Below are 17,918 nucleotides of genomic sequence, written 5' to 3'. Positions count from 1 at the left end.
TGGTGGTAGATCTCTCCTTATCTGTAATACTTTTCTGTAGCGTTCCCTGATTATGATGAGTCGTAGCCGCGCTTAATTCTAGCTAGATAGATACTATTTTTTTGAGTGTGATCAAGTTTATCGACGGTAATAGGGAATTGACTGTTGGATTCACTGAGTAGAAGTTTTATCAAAACTAGGAACGCGGCGCTTTTTTATTTGGTTATAGCTCACTTTGAAGAACCATAATTAAAAATACCACAAATTATAACGATGGTATGCAAACAATTTTATAAAGGCTTCAATCTCGATAATTTTTACTAATAGATAGGGAATAGGCGTGATGAAGCCTTACTTTGCCGCCGAAGAGTAAATCTATAGCTCTGACCACGACCCACACAATTATAGTTATGCTTGCTTTTAAGGCTTTAGGACAATTAGACAACTTAGGGACCATTTCTTCATCTTCGCTTAACGCTTTAACTAGGTTTTTTGTCTAAGCAAAGCTGACCTTTACTGATAAACAAATGGAGACAATTTACTGACAGCTATACGCAACCTAACCTACAACTAGTATAGATTTAGACTGAATAACGTAGGAAACATGTAATAACTAAGACAGACAAAATGATAGAAGCATTAATCATTGAAAGACGATATGACACCGTACTAAACATTTGACATAATTATGACTGAGGATGCGAAAAGATTGACAATAGAAACATAGACGTGGAGATCAACCATAAAACTTCCTAAGCCCATCATCAAATTGAAGCTCATGAACTGTCGAATCTTGTTTGGAGGCTGTTCAGTCCACAAGACGGGCTTAAGTACGGTAATTGGTCAGATACAATCAACCAATCAGAGAGCAGTCATCTCGATTCAACTATAAAACAGCACGCTGTTCTGCAATCGCCATTCAGTTGTTCAAACGCCACGGACAAAGCAAGCTGAAGTAGCAGACCCCAAAAGGAATCCAGCAACGAGCGAGAACGAGACCGAACATACAGCCGCAGCCGTGCGGCGATCAGCAACTGTGCGTCGTCACCGACGTCGCCCGATATCGCAAGCGTTGCGTAGTGGTAGCAGCGAGGCTACGAAGAAAATTTGTGTATCCCGAAGAAAATTAATACATAGAATGAAGAACTAAACTGTGTAGCTCTGTGTTTTGCTACAACGTTCGCTCCCTTTTCAACACCACTCCAACCGGCTCTTTTCAGAGCCAATTCAGAGTTAATAATAATTTTCCAACTGAAAGAGTTAAATAATTTTCGACGGCCGTTTCGGCCTATCCAGAGGGACGATCCATCGTCAACAGGCAGCCAGTCCCAGACCTGCCTCCATTGCGACGGCAACCACCGGTGTTGTCCATCCGTGGCTCGGTCCCACGAGGGGAACGGGCAATCCATCCGACCAGCAGCGCAGCATACAGTCCACCTAGCCTTCAACATTAGTTTGGTCCTTCGAGCCGGATGCTCGGAGCAAGCATCCAAGCGGGCTGAGTTTGCCCAAATTTAGTGAGAGCGAATTGGGAAGCGATGTGTTGTGAGCAAAGCATAGAGAGAACATCAGAAGCAAGAAGTGAAAAGTGAATAACAAACATTGACTTCAACAAAAACTAAAGTGAGAAGTGAAAAAAAACTGACTTCAACCAGAAGCTAAAGTGAAAGTGCTTATTGAACAAAAGTGAGTAGAAAGAAGAAGAAAAATGCCACCAAAACGAACGCCAGTGAAAAAAGCTTCAGCTGACGGTGATACTACTGCAGCTGATGAGGAGCTCGAAGCGCTGATCCACAACCGTGGAATGGCGCTGCGGAACGTTAAGCGAATCCAAGCCAACCTTAAGAAAGCGGAAGTCGACAATACCGAGCTGACAGTAGCTCAAGTGAAGGTTTATCAACGGAGTGTTGAGAACACGAATGCTGAGTTCACCCAGCTTCACCATGAGATCGTCGCGCAATCATCATCTGCCAAGCGAGAGGAACAAGACAACTACTTCCTCACGTTCGTGGACCTTTACGAGGAAGTGTCTGTGGTACTCGAGAGTTGGCTGGAAAATCTCGCTAAATCCCCAACTTTGCAGCCGCAGAATGCCATCAACCAGCCAGTTATCGTCCAGCCTTCCCTCCCGCGTGCCATACCAACATTTGATGGACGGTATGAGCACTGGGAAAAATTTAAAGTGATGTTCAAGGATGTGGTGGACAGAAGCAACGAGTCAGATCGCATCAAGTTATATCATTTGGAGAAAGCGTTAATTGGAGATGCAGCCGGTGTGATAGACGCTAAAACTATTACCGACGGCAATTATGCACGAGCCTGGCAACTGCTGGACGAAAGGTACTCCGATAACCGACGGATGATTGATCGGCACATGGCCGGTCTGCTTGGAGTGAAAAAGTTAACAAATGCATCATACAACGAGTTGAGATCCTTGGTAGAGGCTTTCGATGGCCATGTCGAAAACCTCAAGTTTCTGGGCCAGGACTTTACCGATGTAGCTGAATATATGGTTGTGTACCTGATCGCACGATCCCTGGACGACGAAACAAAAAAGTTATAGAGTCAACCATGAAGAAAGGTGGAGTTACCCGTATATGCTGACACCATCGATTTCCTGAAAGAGCGCGTGTCGGTTCTGGAAAAGGTGCCAAACATACTGTGAAGATGGTCTATCAAGCATCGAGCCCCCACCAAACCTAGCAATCCGAAATATCTACCTGCGAAGATAAACACAGCCACAGCATCGTCCCCAGCAGACCAACGGTGTGATTTTCGTACCAACAATCATCTCACGTTCAAGTGCCCAGTATTTAACGAATTGTCGGTTAGCCAAAAGATCGCTAAAGTGAAGGAGAGGAACGTCTGCTTTAACTGCCTGAGGCGTGGGCACCGCGTAAGTGATTGTTCCTCGAAGAAATCTTGCTCAAAGTGCAACCGGAGACACCACTCATTGCTACACCTGGAGGAGTCATTCCCAAACACAAAGGACATCACCGAGGTAAAGCAGCATAACAACCCATCAGTTCCAGTCATCCCGCAAGTATCAGCTCAAGCCCCCGATCCAGTTTCATCATGCAAGCCATCGACTAGCGGCACGTTCACGAACGCCGTCAATTCTCATGTTCCAGTGAGGTCCAGCAATCAAGTGTTCCTACTCACCGCTGTGATCAACGTCATGGATCAAGATCTGCAACCATATCCGTGTAGAGCGCTTCTGGATTGCGGTTCGCAAGTGAGCTTCATCACGCAGTCTTTGGCCAAAGCTATAGGGATGCCAACACAAGAGGTGAGTGTTCCTATTACGGGTATTGGTAGTGCTAAGTCAATGATTAAACAAATTGGTACCGTCCAAGTCCGCTCCAGATGTAATAACTTTATGTTATCACTGTCGTGTCTAGTATCGCCCAAGATTACTGGTCTGCTTCCTTCTTTCACGATTGATATTGACTCTTGGAATATCCCCCCTGGTATCGAGCTAGCAGATCCAGTTTTTCATAAATCGAACGCAATTGACATGCTCATTGGGATGGATCATTTTCATGATATTCTGAAACCAGGTTATGTGAAGTTGTCTGAGAAATTTCCTGGGTTACATAATTCTCACTTTGGTTGGCTGGTAGGAGGATCTGATTATGAGGGTCAGAGTTCAGAAACAGTTTTACAATCGCTCGCCGTATGTGCAGATCCTGTGAATAAACTTGTGCAAAAGTTTTGGGAAATAGAGTGTATTAATCCTCAGCTCGTACCGACTACTGAGGATGAAGAGTGCGAACAACATTTCTTGGCAACCCATCGTCGTGACGAAGCCGGACGTCACATTGTTCAACTACCTTTGAGGTACAATGTTGCACAGCTGTCAGATTCTCGTACTATAGCTCTACGCAATTTTTTTCTACTAGAAGCAAAGTTAGCTCGTAACCCTGACTTGAAAATCCAATACAATTCCTTTATCGAAGAATATGAGTCGCTCAACCATTGCAAGGAAATCCAGGAGACTAATGATCCGCCAGGCTTAAGGAAATGGTACCTTCCTCATCATGCTGTCCTCCGCCCATCAAATTCGTCAACTAAGTGTCGTGTAGTCTTTGACGCCTCCGCAAAGGTTCAAGGACTTTCTCTCAACGATGTGATGTTAGTTGGGCCTACTGTTCAAGCCGATTTATCATCGATAATTCTTCGATTTCGTACGTTTCAATACGTTCTGAGCGCAGATATTGGTAAAATGTACCGTCAGTTCGTCCTAGACCCCAGCCACACTCCGATGCATCGTATTTTTTGGCGCAAATCTCCCAGTGAAAGGCTTCGTGTGTTGGAACTTTCAACCGTTACATATGGAACAGCAGCAGCTCCATTCTTGGCAACGAGGGCACTTCTCCAGCTGGCTCAAGATGAGAAAGGCAAATTTCCATTAGCATCCCGCGTTATTGAGGAAAATTGTTATGTCGACAACGCTCTGTTTGGATCAAACCACATTCAGGAAGCTGAGAACATCCAGCGTCAGCTGATTGCATTACTCCACTCCGGAGGTATGCAACTCCACAAATGGTCTTCGAACGAGGCTCGTCTTCTAGATACTATTCCACCATCTGAAAGAGATACGATTGTGAATATAGGTGATAGCGGAGCCAATGAAGTAATTAAAACGTTAGGATTACTGTGGGATCCCAATTCCGATGAGTTTGTATTCTTAGCCAGTTCTCCTGAAAACATGAAAGCTCCCACAAAGCGGCAAGTATTATCTTCCATTGCAAAGGTGTATGATCCTCTTGGATTGATCTCTCCCGTTGTGGTAATAGCCAAAATACTAATGCAACGTCTGTGGATTAGTAAGCTAGCATGGGATGACAAACTAGACATTGAGCTTAGTGCTGAGTACAACTCATTCATCGATGCCCTACCAATTGCTGAACAAATTAGAATTCCAAGACTCGTTGTCTCTCCTGATGCTATAGCATATGAATTGCATGGATTTGCAGATGCTTCAAAACAGGCATATGGTGCCTGCGTATATATTCGATCTGTACACTCCAATGGCAGCGCTACTATGAAGTTAGTCACCAGCAAATCGAAAATAGCTCCCATTTCTCCTGTTAGCATTCCAGGATGGAACTCTTGGCCGCACTTCTTTTTCGATTGATTGTTAAAATTACAGGAACAATGAAAATTGAGTTTTCTTCGACAAATTTGTGGACTGACAGTCAAGTCGTCTTAGCGTGGTTCCGAAAACCACTTGATACCCTCAAAGAATTTGTACGCAACAGAGTAGCAGAAATTGTCTCAAACGATCAATTTGTTTGGAGGTATGTTCGGACAACAGAAAATCCCGCAGACACAGTTTCCAGAGGGAAATATGCCGCTGCACTGTCTAGGAACGACATGTGGTGGAATGGACCGCATTTTCTTCGCTCGGCGGTATACGAAACTGACGTACCAAACCTTCCCAGTGACGACGAAATTCCGGAATTGAAACAAACGTTAGTAGTGCACGTGGCAATGAAATTTGAAGAGTTTCCTATTCTGACAAAATTTGAGTCCTTCCGTAAAACTCAGCGAATTGTTGCTTATGTTCTGCGCTTTCTCTCCAATTCACGTAAGAATAAAGAAGATCGTGTCGTAACTCCTTATCTATCTATACAAGAACTACGAGGGGCAATGATAAAGATAGTTGGTTCCATTCAGCAACAGGAATTATTCCGTGAGATAGAGAAGGTTAAAGATGGAGACAATAATCATCGACTGGGCAGCTTGAATCCCTTTCTTGATAATGACTTGTTACGGGTGGGAGGGAGAATCCGCCATTCTCAGTTACCGTACCACACAAAACATCAGCTTATTCTTCCCGACAAAACCCAGTAACTCAGAGCCTTATTGCAACAATCCATCGTGAGAATTTGCACGTGGGACTATCTAGCGTGATAACCATCCTTAGACAAAACTTTTGGTTGTTGAACGCTAAATCGACTGTTCGAAGGTGATAAGAAACTGTGTAACTTGCTTTCGTATTAGTCCAACTACGATCGATCAGCAAATGGGTGACCTTCCTTCCTATAGAGTCAACGAGGAACCAGTTTTTGCCCAAGTAGGAATCGACTACGCAGGACCCATCCTTGTGAAACAGGCGGCTAGGAAAGCGACTCCAGTTAAGGGTTACATTTGCATTTTTGTTTGTATGGCAACAAAGGCCATTCACTTAGAGGCAGTAGAGAATCTTTCAACGGAAGCCTTTTTAGCAGCTTTTCATCGATTTGTGGCACGGAAAGGTACTCCACATACCGTACACAGCGACAATGGTACTAATTTTATTGGGGCCAAGTCAGAGCTGCACCAGCTCTATGTGATGTTTCAGAACGAAGTTACCCAGCGAAAACTGTTCGAGCTTTGCCAGACCAAGGAGATCGTCTGGCGAACCATTCCTCCCGGCTCCCCCCATTTCGGAGGCCTATGGGAGGCTGGGGTGAAAAGCGTGAAGTCTGTCCTCAAAAAGGTATATCAGTCAGCATCCCTTACAATTTTCGAGCTCTACACTCTCTTATGCCAAGTGAAAGCAATTCTAAACTCCAGACCCTTATTTGCGCACTCTAATGACCCTCAAGATCCGGAAGCCCTAACTCCTGCTCATTTTATGATTGGACGTCCTCTCCATGCCGTTCCCGAACCGTCATATCTACAAATTCCGGCCAATCGTTTATCTCGTTGGCAATATGTCCAAAAGCTACGCGAGCATTTTTGGAACCGCTGGTCTAGAGAATATTTGACAGAACTGCAGGTTAGAGGCAAGTGGACTCAGAAACGAGTGAATGTCAGACCTGATTTAATCGTGCTGTTGAAAGAAGAGAATGTTCCTCCGCAAAACTGGAAGCTAGGCCGCGTAATTACAGTGTACCCTGGGGCGGACGAATTAGTTAGAGTTGTGGACGTTAAAACAAAATCTGGAATCTATAAAAGACCAATACATAAATTAGCACCATTGCCAATACTCGATAACCTCAAATCCTCTGATCCAAAAATTGCGGCAGTAGCACTTCCCTGGGGGAGAATGTTCAGTCCGCAAGATGTGATTGGTCAGATACAATCAACCAATCATAGCGCAGTAGTCATCTCCATTCAACTATAAAACAGCGCGCTGTTCTGCAAGCGTCATTCAGTTGTTCAAACGCCACGGACAAAGCAAGCCGAAGCAGCAGACCCGAAAAGGAATACAGCAACGAGCGAGAACGAGACCGACCCGACACCCGCAGCCGTGCGGCGATCAGCAGCTGTGCGTCGTCACCGACGTCGCCCGATATCGCAAGCGTTGCGTAGTGGTAGTGGTAGCAGCGAGGCTACGAAGAAAATTTGTGTATCCCGAAGAAAATGAATACATAGAATGAAGAACTAAACTGTGCAGCTCTGTGTTTTGCTCCAACGTTCGCTCCCTTTTCAACACCACTCCAACCGGCTCTTTTCAGAGCCAATTCAGAGTTAATAATAATTTTCCAACTGAAAGAGTTAAATAATTTTCGACGTTCGTTTTGGCATATCCAGAGAGACGATCCATCGTCAACAGGCAGCAACAGTGTTGTCCATCCGTGGCTCGGTCCCACGAGGGGAACGGGCAATCCACCCAACCAGCAGCGCCGCATACAGTCCACCTAACCTTCAACAGAGGCAATTCCGATGCTGTCGAGAACTATCGTAGCCCACAATGATAGTATTCGGCGTTATCTCGAAATGAAGTTCAGAATATTTAGTGGTTAAAATTGTGAGTAGAGAATTTTTTATGATTGCTTGGTGAACGGTTCTAAACTGCGGCCCGCTTTGGCTTTTTAATGCAGTTTTAGAGGCTTTCACTAAATAATCTTCAAAATCTAATGCAACATGATAGTTAAAATACTTTTTCATTAGAGTTTCCTACTTCAACATCAATATAATTATATTTAGACTGACACTTGCGATTGATGATTAGCTTATTATTTACCGTACTTTTCGAGCTTCTGTTGCTTGATGGGAACATCATCCAAACGCTATTGATTTTAATTAGAACTAAATGTAAAACATATAATCATGTATAATAACTGACATTTCTCCACAGCGTATTCATCATAAAACTATCCCCAACCTGCCCAAACTCCTTAGGCAGCGATATACTATGAGTATATCCCGCAAAACTTAAAACCCCCATGGGTAAAGATGTTGTGAAGCCTTATCCTTAAGTCCCTGGTGTATCATTCATTTCATTTATTTAGTCTACATCTATACAGATAACACTGAATCAACAATTTGACGCAACAATACACGGTTCGAGGCCGCATCTCTCCATCCTCGAATACGCCCCACGCTCGCCAAGTCGTTCTGCACCTGGTCTGCCCATCTCGCTCGCTGCGCTCCACGTCGTCTCGTACCTGCCGGATCGGAAGCGAACACCATCTTTGCAGGGTTGCTGTCCGGCATTCTTGAAACATGTCCTGCCCATCGTACCCTTCCGGCTTTAGCTACCTTCTGGATACTGGGTTCGCCGTAGAGCTGGGCGAGCTCATGGTTCATTCTTCGCCGCCACACACCGTCTTCTTGTACACCGCCAAAGATGGTCCTAAGCACCCGTCTCTCGAATACTCCGAGTGCTTGCAAGTCCTCCTCGAGCATTGTCCATGTTTCATGTCCGTAGAGGACTACCGGTCTTATTAACGTCTTGTACATGACACATTTGGTGCGGTGGCGAATCTTTTTCGACCGCAGTTTCTTCTGAAGCCCGTAGTAGGCCCGACTTCACAGATGATGCGCCTTCGTATTTCACGACTAACGTTGTTGTCAGCCGTTAGCAAGGATCCGAGGTAGACGAATTCCTCGACCACCTCGAAGGTATCCCCGTCTATCGTAACACTGCTTCCCAGGCGGACCCTGTCGCGCTCGGTTCCACCCACAAGCATGTACTTTGTCTTTGACGCATTCACCACCAGTCCAACTTTTGTTGCTTCACGTTTCAGGCGGGTGTACAGTTCTGCCACCTTTGCAAATGTTCGGCCGACAATGTCCATGTCATCCGCGAAACAAATAAATTGACTGGATCTGTTGAAAATCGTACCCCAGCTGTTACACCCGGCTCTCCGCATGACACCTTCTAGCGCAATGTTGAACAACAGGCACGAAAGTCCATCACCTTGTCTTAGTCCCCGGCGCGATTCGAACGAACTGGAGTGTTCGCCCGAAATCTTCACACAGTTTTGCACACCATCCACCGTTGCTTTGATCAGTCTGGGAAGCTTCCCAGGGAAGCTGTTCTCGTCCATAATTTTCCATAGCTCTACGCGGTCTATACTGTCGTATGCCGCCTTGAAATCAACGAACAGATGGTGCGTTGCGACCTGATCTTCACGGCATTTTTGAAGGATTTGCCGTACAGTAAAGATCTGGTCCGTTGTCGAGCGGCCGTCAACGAAGCCGGCTTGATAACTTCCCACGAACTCGTTCACTAATGGTGACAGACGACGGAAGATGATCTTGGATATCACTTTGTAGCGGCGTTAAGGATGGTTATCGCTCAAATGTTCTTACACTCCAGCTTGTCGCCTTTCTTGTAGATGGAGCATATGAACCCTTCCTCAACTGCTTCGGTAGCTGTTCGTTTTCCCAGATTCTGACAATCAGTTTGTGCAGGCAAGTGGCCAGCTTTTCCGGGCCCATCTTGATGAGCTCAGCTCCGATACCATCCTTACCAGCTGCTTTATTGGTCTTTAGCTGTTGAATGGCATCCTTAACTTCCCTCAAGGTGGGGGCTGGTTGGCTTCCATCGTCCGCTGAACTGACGTAGTCATCTCCTCCGCTGCCTTGACTTTCATTGCCTGTACTCTCAGCGCCATTCAGATGTTCCTCGTAGTGCTGCTTCCACGTTCGTCCGTCAAGATGCTCCCATCCTTATCCCGGCACATTTCGGCTCGCGGCACGAAGCCTTTGCGGGATGCGTTGAGCTTCTGATAGAACTTTCGTGTATCTTGAGAACGGCACAGCTGTTCCATCTCCTCGCACTCCGCTTCTTCCAGGCGGCGTTTCTTCTCCTGAAAAAGGCGGGTCTGCTGTCTCCGCTTCCGTCTATAACGTTCCACGTTCTGCCGGGTACCTTGCTGCAGCGCGACCGCCCGCGCTGCGTCCTTCTCCTCCAGAATCTGTCTGCACTCTTCGTCGAACCAATCGTTCCGTCGACTTCGACCCATATACCCGACGTTGTTCTCCGCTGCGTCGTTAATGGCTGCTTTGACTGTATTCCAGCAGTCCTCAAGAGGGCCCCATCGAGCTCACCCTCTTCCGGCAACGCTGCCTCGAGATGCTGCGCGTATGCAGTGGCGACATCAGGTTGCTTCAGTCGCTCTAGGTCGTACCGCGGCGGTCGTCGGTACCGAACATTGTTGATGACGGATAGTTTTGGGCGCAGTTTAACCATCACCAGATAGTGGTCAGAGTCGATGTTAGCGCCACGATATGTCCTGACGTCGATAATGTCGGAGAAGTGCCGTCCATCAATCAGAACGTGGTCGATTTGTGATTCTGTCTGCAGTGGCGATCTCCAGGTGTACCGATACGGGAGGCTGTGTTGGAAGTAGGTGCTGCGAATGGCCATATTCTTGGAGGCGGCGAAATCAATTAGTCGTAGGCCGTTTTCGTTCGTCAGCCGGTGAGCGCTGAACTTTCCAATAGTCGGTCTAAATTCCTCCTCTTGGCCAACCTGAGCGTTCAAATCTCCTATGATGATTTTGACGTCGTGGCTTGGGCAGCTGTCGTACTCACGTTCCAGCTGCGCGTAGAATGCGTCCTTATCGTCATCAGTGCTTCCGGAGTGTGGGCTATGGACGTTGATTATGCTGAAGTTGAAGAACCGGCCTTTGATCCTCAACCTGCACATTCTTTCATTGATCGGCCACCACCCGATCACGCGCCTTTGCATATCGCCCATCACTATGAAAGCTGTTCCCAGCTCGTGTGTGTTGCCGCAGCTCTGGTAGATGGTATGATTACCTCTAAACGTTCGCACCATTGATCCCTTCCAACAAACCTCCTGCAGCGCTACGATGCCGAACCCACGGTCCTTGAGCACATCGGCGAGTATGCGTGTGCTCCCGATGAAGTTGAGAGATTTGCAGTTCCACGAACCGAGTTTCCAATCGCTAGTCCCTTTCCGTCGCAGTGGTCTTCGCCGATGGTTCCGGTCCGTACTCTCTTGTTGATTGTTCGTTGCTTATGATTTTTAAAGGCTGGCTTGCAGGGCCTGACACACCAAACCCCTAAATTTCCGGAGGCCATTCCTCCTTATTTCCGGTGGACCATGGTGCACAGTTTCACTTAGAGTCGCTAGCTGGCACTCGGACGATGACCAGCCGCCCCTAACATGGATAACAGACGCTGTTGTGAGCCGATCCTGACATGGGTAACAGACGCTCAATAAGATTTGCACCTCCGCAGAAGAGCAAACCCCTTTTCCCTGTCAGCATACGACCATAGTTCCCACCGGGGTTGGTTACCCGATCTTCCCTAAGGTTGCTCGTATCCCAGCCAGCACCACGAGGAGGTAGGGATAGGAGTTGCTGGGTAAGAGGCTAAGGACCGCGAGATGGGGTCTATTTTATTCCTTCAGGTACGCGAAGTACCAATGGTACGCTTTACCCAGCATTTGCCGTGCCCTGGTGTATCATGGACGATATGAATTCCAAACCAAATTCACATCGGTGACCTGGCCCCTGGCCCCCTTATACATCAATAAAATAAAATAAAATAAAATTTAAAAAATAATTGTTGTCGGAGCGTGATAAAATCGGAACATATCTGTATATTGTTTTCATATGTCGACATTGCCAAAACATATCTGATTCATTGTTCTTTAATTATAAAAGTGATTTACAATATTTTATCGTTAGTTTGCATTTCGCTTTTTGATCACATCCACATGGCTTTATTTTGCACCTACAAAAAGAATTTCATATAACAATATATTTCAATCGTTTACGCCTATATGTACCTATTAGGCCAAACGACCATTAGGCCAAACGACCATTAGGCCAAATGACTTTAGGCCTATGCCAAACGGCATTAGGCCAGACGAATTTAGGCAAAACGTGGCACAATCGCACTAATTGTCTACCTACTTTCCACAATTTCAATTATAATAAATTCACTTTTTTGTCGGTTGTTTGCTACAATATTGTACTCATGCAAAATTTGTTCTGTTCTGCTAAATAAAGAAGGATCCATAACGTATGTCACGCGGATATTGATAATATTCAAACCGCCGCCTCCCTTCGTCACGATCATTGCATTGAACCTCTAGAATCGCCATATTTTTAGAAACACGTTAGGATTTGTTTTGGAAGGATCCTGGATTAAATTGTTTGGAATTTTAGTTTCCGCATATTCTTTGAATTCACAAAATAATACTTAGGTTTTCATGGTTGAACTATGATTCATCCAAACGATTCTCCTACTCCATATAATTTTGCATACAAGCAGTGTGGTACGACTTGCATGCAACATGCTGGATGGCCACAAACAGACTGCAAAAAGCGTGGAACGGAACTATCCGGCTGGTTCTCAGTGGCCGTTATATGAAAATGTAATCTGTCTTCAGTAGTCGATTTTTGACATCCCACAGATTGTTCTTTGAAAAAAGTCAAGAGATTTGGTTAAAAAACGGCTGAGATTTGGGTGCTCAAAGTTGCCGTTCCACGTTTTTTGCGAGCTTGGTACTTTACGTTACAAATCTTGGCTCGGTACTTCTAGTGTTAAAATATTTCAAAACCCCATAACAATCCTACCATCAAGAAGTAGGGGAAGCAAATTAACAATTAGAAGTAAGCTCATGATTATAGGTAAAATTAAATTAAATTTTAGATTTAAAATAAGTGGGAAGCTCCTCAATTTGACCATAATTTTAAGCATTTTGTTAACCCTTTCCTTCCCATGGTAGCTGTAGAGCTCCATCAAATTTTGCACCTTCCAACATTCATCGAATTATTTCAACAACAAAAAGCAGTATTTGGCACAACTTTTTGGTTCCATTAGACTGCAAATATAATCAATTTTGAGTAAAAATAGTAAAACTATTGAAAACAATCAAGTAACTATTGATTTACAATCAAAAACTTTTTTTTTCGTTTTCCACTAATTTGAGCCATACCAAATAACTTTTGTTCTAGCATTTTTTCCATAGATGATTCCTTCCTATTGAAATCTTTGAAAAAAGTCGTGGGAAAGAGAGGGTTAACAATCGTTAGCTAATTTTATATTCGTCTACATTTAGATGTATCTACAGCATTCGATTGCTTCGGCGTGGAATTCAAAGCAGGTAACATTTTTTTTTAATTATCAAGACCATTTCTAATTACATCTTCTCGCTTTTTGAATTTAGAGAGCCTTAACAGCATCGCGCCACGTCTCTGTGACTACTCCGGATTATATTACTGTCCGCTTTGCCACTGGAACGACACCAGCATCATCCCAGCCCGTGTTATGAACAATTGGGACTTTGTTCCGCGCAAGGTCGGTCGTGCCTCCCTGCAGCAAATCCGGCTACTTCACGACCGACCGGTCATTCATTTGGAGGACCGCAACCCGCGTCTGTTCCAGCTGATAGCGCTCAAATTGGGTGTGGTTAAAAAGTTGCGCCATAAATTGACCCAAATGCGGCCCTATTTAATGTTTTGTCGGATCGCCGAGGAGCTTAGGCTAATTCGAGACACCATCGGAACCAAGCGGCATTTGATGCAGAATGATCACATGTACAGCGTGGCCGATTTGGTTGGAGTAGAGAAAGGAACGCTGCCGGAATTTTTGCGCAGAGCGCGGAGACATTTTCGAGCGACATATTAGGAACTGTGTGGTTTGTTACGAAACCTGTTAATAGTGGGTGATTTCGAAGCTAATAATTTCATTTTCCATACGCAGATTTGTTCCGGGAAGGCTTACATTTGTGAAGTGTGCAACAACGATGAGATACTGTTTCCGTTCGACGATGCTGCCATTGCTTGCACGCTGTGCAACTCAATTTCTCATAAAGTTTGTCACGAGCGGAAGAATCAGAATTGTTTGAAGTGCGCGCGTCTGAAGATTCGCGAGCAACAAATGCGTAACGAAATTTTGGACGCTGCTAATGGAAACTGAATGTTTGTGAATTCACTATGAATCGAAATGTTTTAGGCAGTAGCTTTTGCTTTAGCGTTTATAAGAGCCAAGACATCTCTAGCATAACAGCTGTTCAAAAAAAAATGCACAATGTGGCTTATACATATTTCGAAGGGTAATAAAACCGTCAATGCATATGCAAGTAGTTGTTTAATGTAATGAAATTTTCGTTACTCAAACTTGAAGCGACCATCAAATAAGGATAACTATGAAGCCAATTTTACAATTTAGTATAAAAAACCCTGATTCATATGAAAAAACCGGATTCATATTTTGGCCATAACTTTTGATCCCATAGTCCGATCCGGCCAATTTTTAATAGGAAACAATGGAGTCCCATCGAATTCAGCTTGTTGCAAACAAATCGGATCAACATACAGACACAACACAACACAACATACGCACATACATACACACACACACATACAGACAGTCATAATCTCAATTCGTCGAGCTGGTATATAACACTATGGGTTTCCTGGCCTTCTATCACAAAATCGTCTTTAAAAATATGCTTTGATATGCATATATGTTTGCGCTCCTTCTAGAAAACAATTATCACAAAACGGTTGAAGAGGCGTTTTGTTTAGCAAAACATTGACCAGTTAACATTTCTATTTTTTTTCTAATTGGCAAATTTTTAATTCTGCTAGGTATCTCAATAAATTACAATTTTTCTTTTGACATGTTTATTTACCGTTAGTTTTAAACTAAAAGGGATTTCTTTTTAGTCTATTCAAATCCCAAATGCATATCAAGTATTTGAATTAATTTTTTATCGCTCCTTTGCCTCGGTGAAAACTAGCAGGATATCACATTCAATAAGATTACAACTATAATTTAAAGACATATCACAAAATTAACCTATGGTTCAAAATGTTGGCTCTGTAAAAGTAATCATCTGAACTCCCATTTGTTTCAGTACCTCGTGCTGCTTCCTAATAATTGTATCCTTCTCTATCATTTCTCGTGAGAGCGATTCCACCTTATCCTGCTCCTTTCGCAAATCTTCCATCAAAGTTTGATGCTGCTCAACGGAACAAGATTGTCCCTGTCTCACGACTATCCTCACCTCTTCTGAGATACCTGAAACGCTTCCCTCTGACCCTTCCGCTGACACTTCGCTATACTCTATCACACTGTCGAAAACTTCCTCCTGTGGATCCAGTTGCAAAATTTCGTTACTTACCCCCTTCGTTGGCGCTTCTCCCTGAACCAACCATCTTTGGCTGCCAACATCCGCGACTTCCGTGTAGACGGTGGCCGGGAACACTGACGGGACCGCCATTCCCGTCAGCTGACGGGTGAGAAAATCTTTCTTCTGAAAGTGAAGCTGACACAGTCTAGGCGGTTCCCGTGAGCGGGCGTTCATATCCGACTCACGGAGACCGCACGCCTCTAGCCAACGATGCCACATCGGACTGCCCCGGGCGGGGAATTTGAACAACCGGCAGCTGGGTTCCCGTTTCCGAGTGTTTTTGCACAACAGACACTTGCGACCGTACTGCATCGCGCATCAAACTGCGTGACAAAAATATGAAACAAAATTGTTCACTTTTACTAGAAATATTATTATTACATACCCAAGGCTCACAAAAAACCGGTTAATTACAATTACAATAATAAATTATTAAACATCCACTGGCAACCGCAAAGAAAAATCATAAAAATTTAATTTCAAAGTTTTGTAAACAAAAACAGAATGTGTTGTCACTTCTCGCGGTGCCCAGCTGGGTGGCATATACACGGTTAGAAAAAAGTACCTAATATTAGGTACTTTTCACTCAAATCGGGGGTTCATCAGTGTGGGAGCAAAATATCCCAAAATAAAGTAATTTTTTTTTTAAATTAAGTAAAATTCACCTAATATGAAGTAAAATATACCTTATTTTAAGTAGAAACTAACCAAAAGTTAGGTTACTTAACTTTTGTAAACATGATTACTCAACGTTGGGTTCCCACTGAGTGATGCGAATAGAATCGATTTGGTTGACAAACTGAAGCCAAAAATTTCTATTGTGCTAGCCAAACATTGAATAGACCAATGCAAACTCTAACTTAACCTCACTTATTTTGACAGTTCACAGAGCTTGTTTACAAGGTGTTAGAAGAAAAATCGATGAGGGGAAAATCTTAATTCATATTTTAAGTTTAAAATTGCTGTGATCCGAATATTTTATTGTTATTCTTTGCATTCAGCATGAAATCAATCGTAAAGGACATCTACATGCGAATAAAATGACGAAACAATTTAATCGGAAGCTGCGCCGGAGGCTAAGTCCCGGAGAAAAAGCTCTGTGAACTGTCAACCTACGTCATCATGCACTGCACGATGGTTATGTTCGTTTCTGATATAATATTGAGAAGTATTGTTATTATTTGGGGCGGAAATAAAAATAAATTTTGTTTGAGTTTTGGATTCTTTTTAACAAATCTCGAGCAACATATGATTAGGGCCGAAAAACCAACAAAGCTGAACCGAGAAAAATGAGGTTCAAATTTTCTATGACTAATTTAATTCATTTATCGAAGTAGAAACTCATTTCATTTGCCAAACCCATGTCAATACTATACGTAAATGGTTATATTATAACAGCAGATCAAGAATAATTGGGTCCTAAATCCCTACCTTGTTTATGGTTGCAAACGGTAGCGCATCAGTCAAGAATACTTGAACCGTTGTTATAAAAAATTCTGGTAAAATTCTAAATCAGTAAAATAATATTTTTTGTGTTTAAGACATTTTAAGAGCAAATTTTTTTTGGGTGTAGGATATTATAGGGTGGAAAACATTACCGACTTTCTGGGCATAGTGTATCCATTGCGATTCTAGTTGAGAAAAGCAATATAATGTGGTCTATTCTTCGTTGAGAAAAGCAATATAATGTGAAAATAATCGTTACTGTTAAACCCTCAATATTCGGAGTATTCGGATGATTTGCAGAAACAATTTATACGTGTAATTGGGTCCTAAATCCCTACCTTGTTTATGGTTGCAAACGGTAGCGCATCGATCAAGAATACTTGAACCGCGTTGTTATAAAAATTCTGGTAAATTCTAAATCAGTAAAATAACATTTTTGTGTTTAAGACATTTTAGAGGAAAATTTTGGGCTGTGCAACATTTCAGAACGAATGAACCATCAGCCCAAAACGTCAGCCCCATATATTAACTGTCAAAGCACAGACAAACAGACGTAACAGTTAGAACAATTTCCTGAAAAATTCATCGCCCAGTTACTTTATCACCATATCTCGCGTGCATGTTGCACGAAATGTTATTTAGTACGACAATGTCAACAGCAGGCGCTAGTGGTAGATGCGAGATGTCAAATCCAAAGGTAAACGATGCGCGCGCCTCTAGGTGTGAAACGAGTAATCAGTTTAGTTCAAAACGACCGTTCAAAGCATGGGCGATGGGAATTTCATCAGTGTTACGTCTGTTTGTCTGTGGTCAAAGGTTGAGTCAAGTGCCCTGCGGTGTTTTGCTAGTGCGTTTGAATCCGTACGTCAAACAAAACCGAAAATGACAAGGAAGCATTTTTCATCTATTTTTCAATTTCAAATTAAACAATGTTCTTTTCGATTTTTGAGTCGAAAGAAAAACTGACACGTTTAGGATGATTACCTTCATCGTTCCCTGAAAGAAAATCGAATATCGATTCTTCATTTTAGGACCCAAATCAGGTGCAGGCTGCATATTATCAATTTCCCACCTTATCGGCCGCGACGATTTGAAATCGTCGCAAAACAAATTGACGCCAAAATCGTCGCCAGCAGAAATGGCCATAAGA

At 43.6% G+C, this 17,918-nt stretch overlaps 2 protein-coding genes across 2 annotated transcripts in view; one reads left to right on the top strand and one right to left on the bottom strand.

Moving 5' to 3' along the window:
- Positions 1-14,269, top strand: part of LOC134209198 (differentially expressed in FDCP 8 homolog) — a 29,310-nt gene extending 15,041 nt beyond the window's left edge. The window contains 4 exon segments of the mRNA XM_062685192.1: positions 13,244-13,288; positions 13,352-13,788; positions 13,790-13,822; positions 13,888-14,269. Of these exon segments, the coding sequence (XP_062541176.1) occupies positions 13,244-13,288; positions 13,352-13,788; positions 13,790-13,822; positions 13,888-14,103 (731 nt within the window). The 3' untranslated portion in view covers positions 14,104-14,269.
- A 614-nt stretch (positions 14,270-14,883) lies between these two features.
- Positions 14,884-15,852, bottom strand: LOC134214556 (uncharacterized). The gene is made up of 2 exons (XM_062693907.1): positions 15,708-15,852; positions 14,884-15,645 (listed from the first exon to the last, which is right to left on the bottom strand). Exon 2 carries the CDS (start codon positions 15,632-15,634, stop codon positions 14,996-14,998), a length of 639 nt encoding a protein of 212 aa, XP_062549891.1. The 5' UTR covers positions 15,635-15,645; positions 15,708-15,852; the 3' UTR covers positions 14,884-14,995.
- Positions 15,853-17,918: the final 2,066 nt, after the last annotated feature.

This window comes from Armigeres subalbatus, chromosome 2 (genome assembly GCF_024139115.2).
Source record: "Armigeres subalbatus isolate Guangzhou_Male chromosome 2, GZ_Asu_2, whole genome shotgun sequence".
NCBI classification, from domain to species: Eukaryota; Metazoa; Arthropoda; class Insecta; order Diptera; family Culicidae; genus Armigeres; species Armigeres subalbatus.
This window is presented reverse-complemented; position numbering and strand designations above follow the sequence as displayed.

Excerpts from the sequence above, each read along its gene's own strand:
- LOC134214556 (XM_062693907.1), bottom strand. The coding sequence starts at position 15,634 with ATGCAGTACGGTCGCAAGTGTCTGTTGTGCAAAAACACTCGGAAACGG.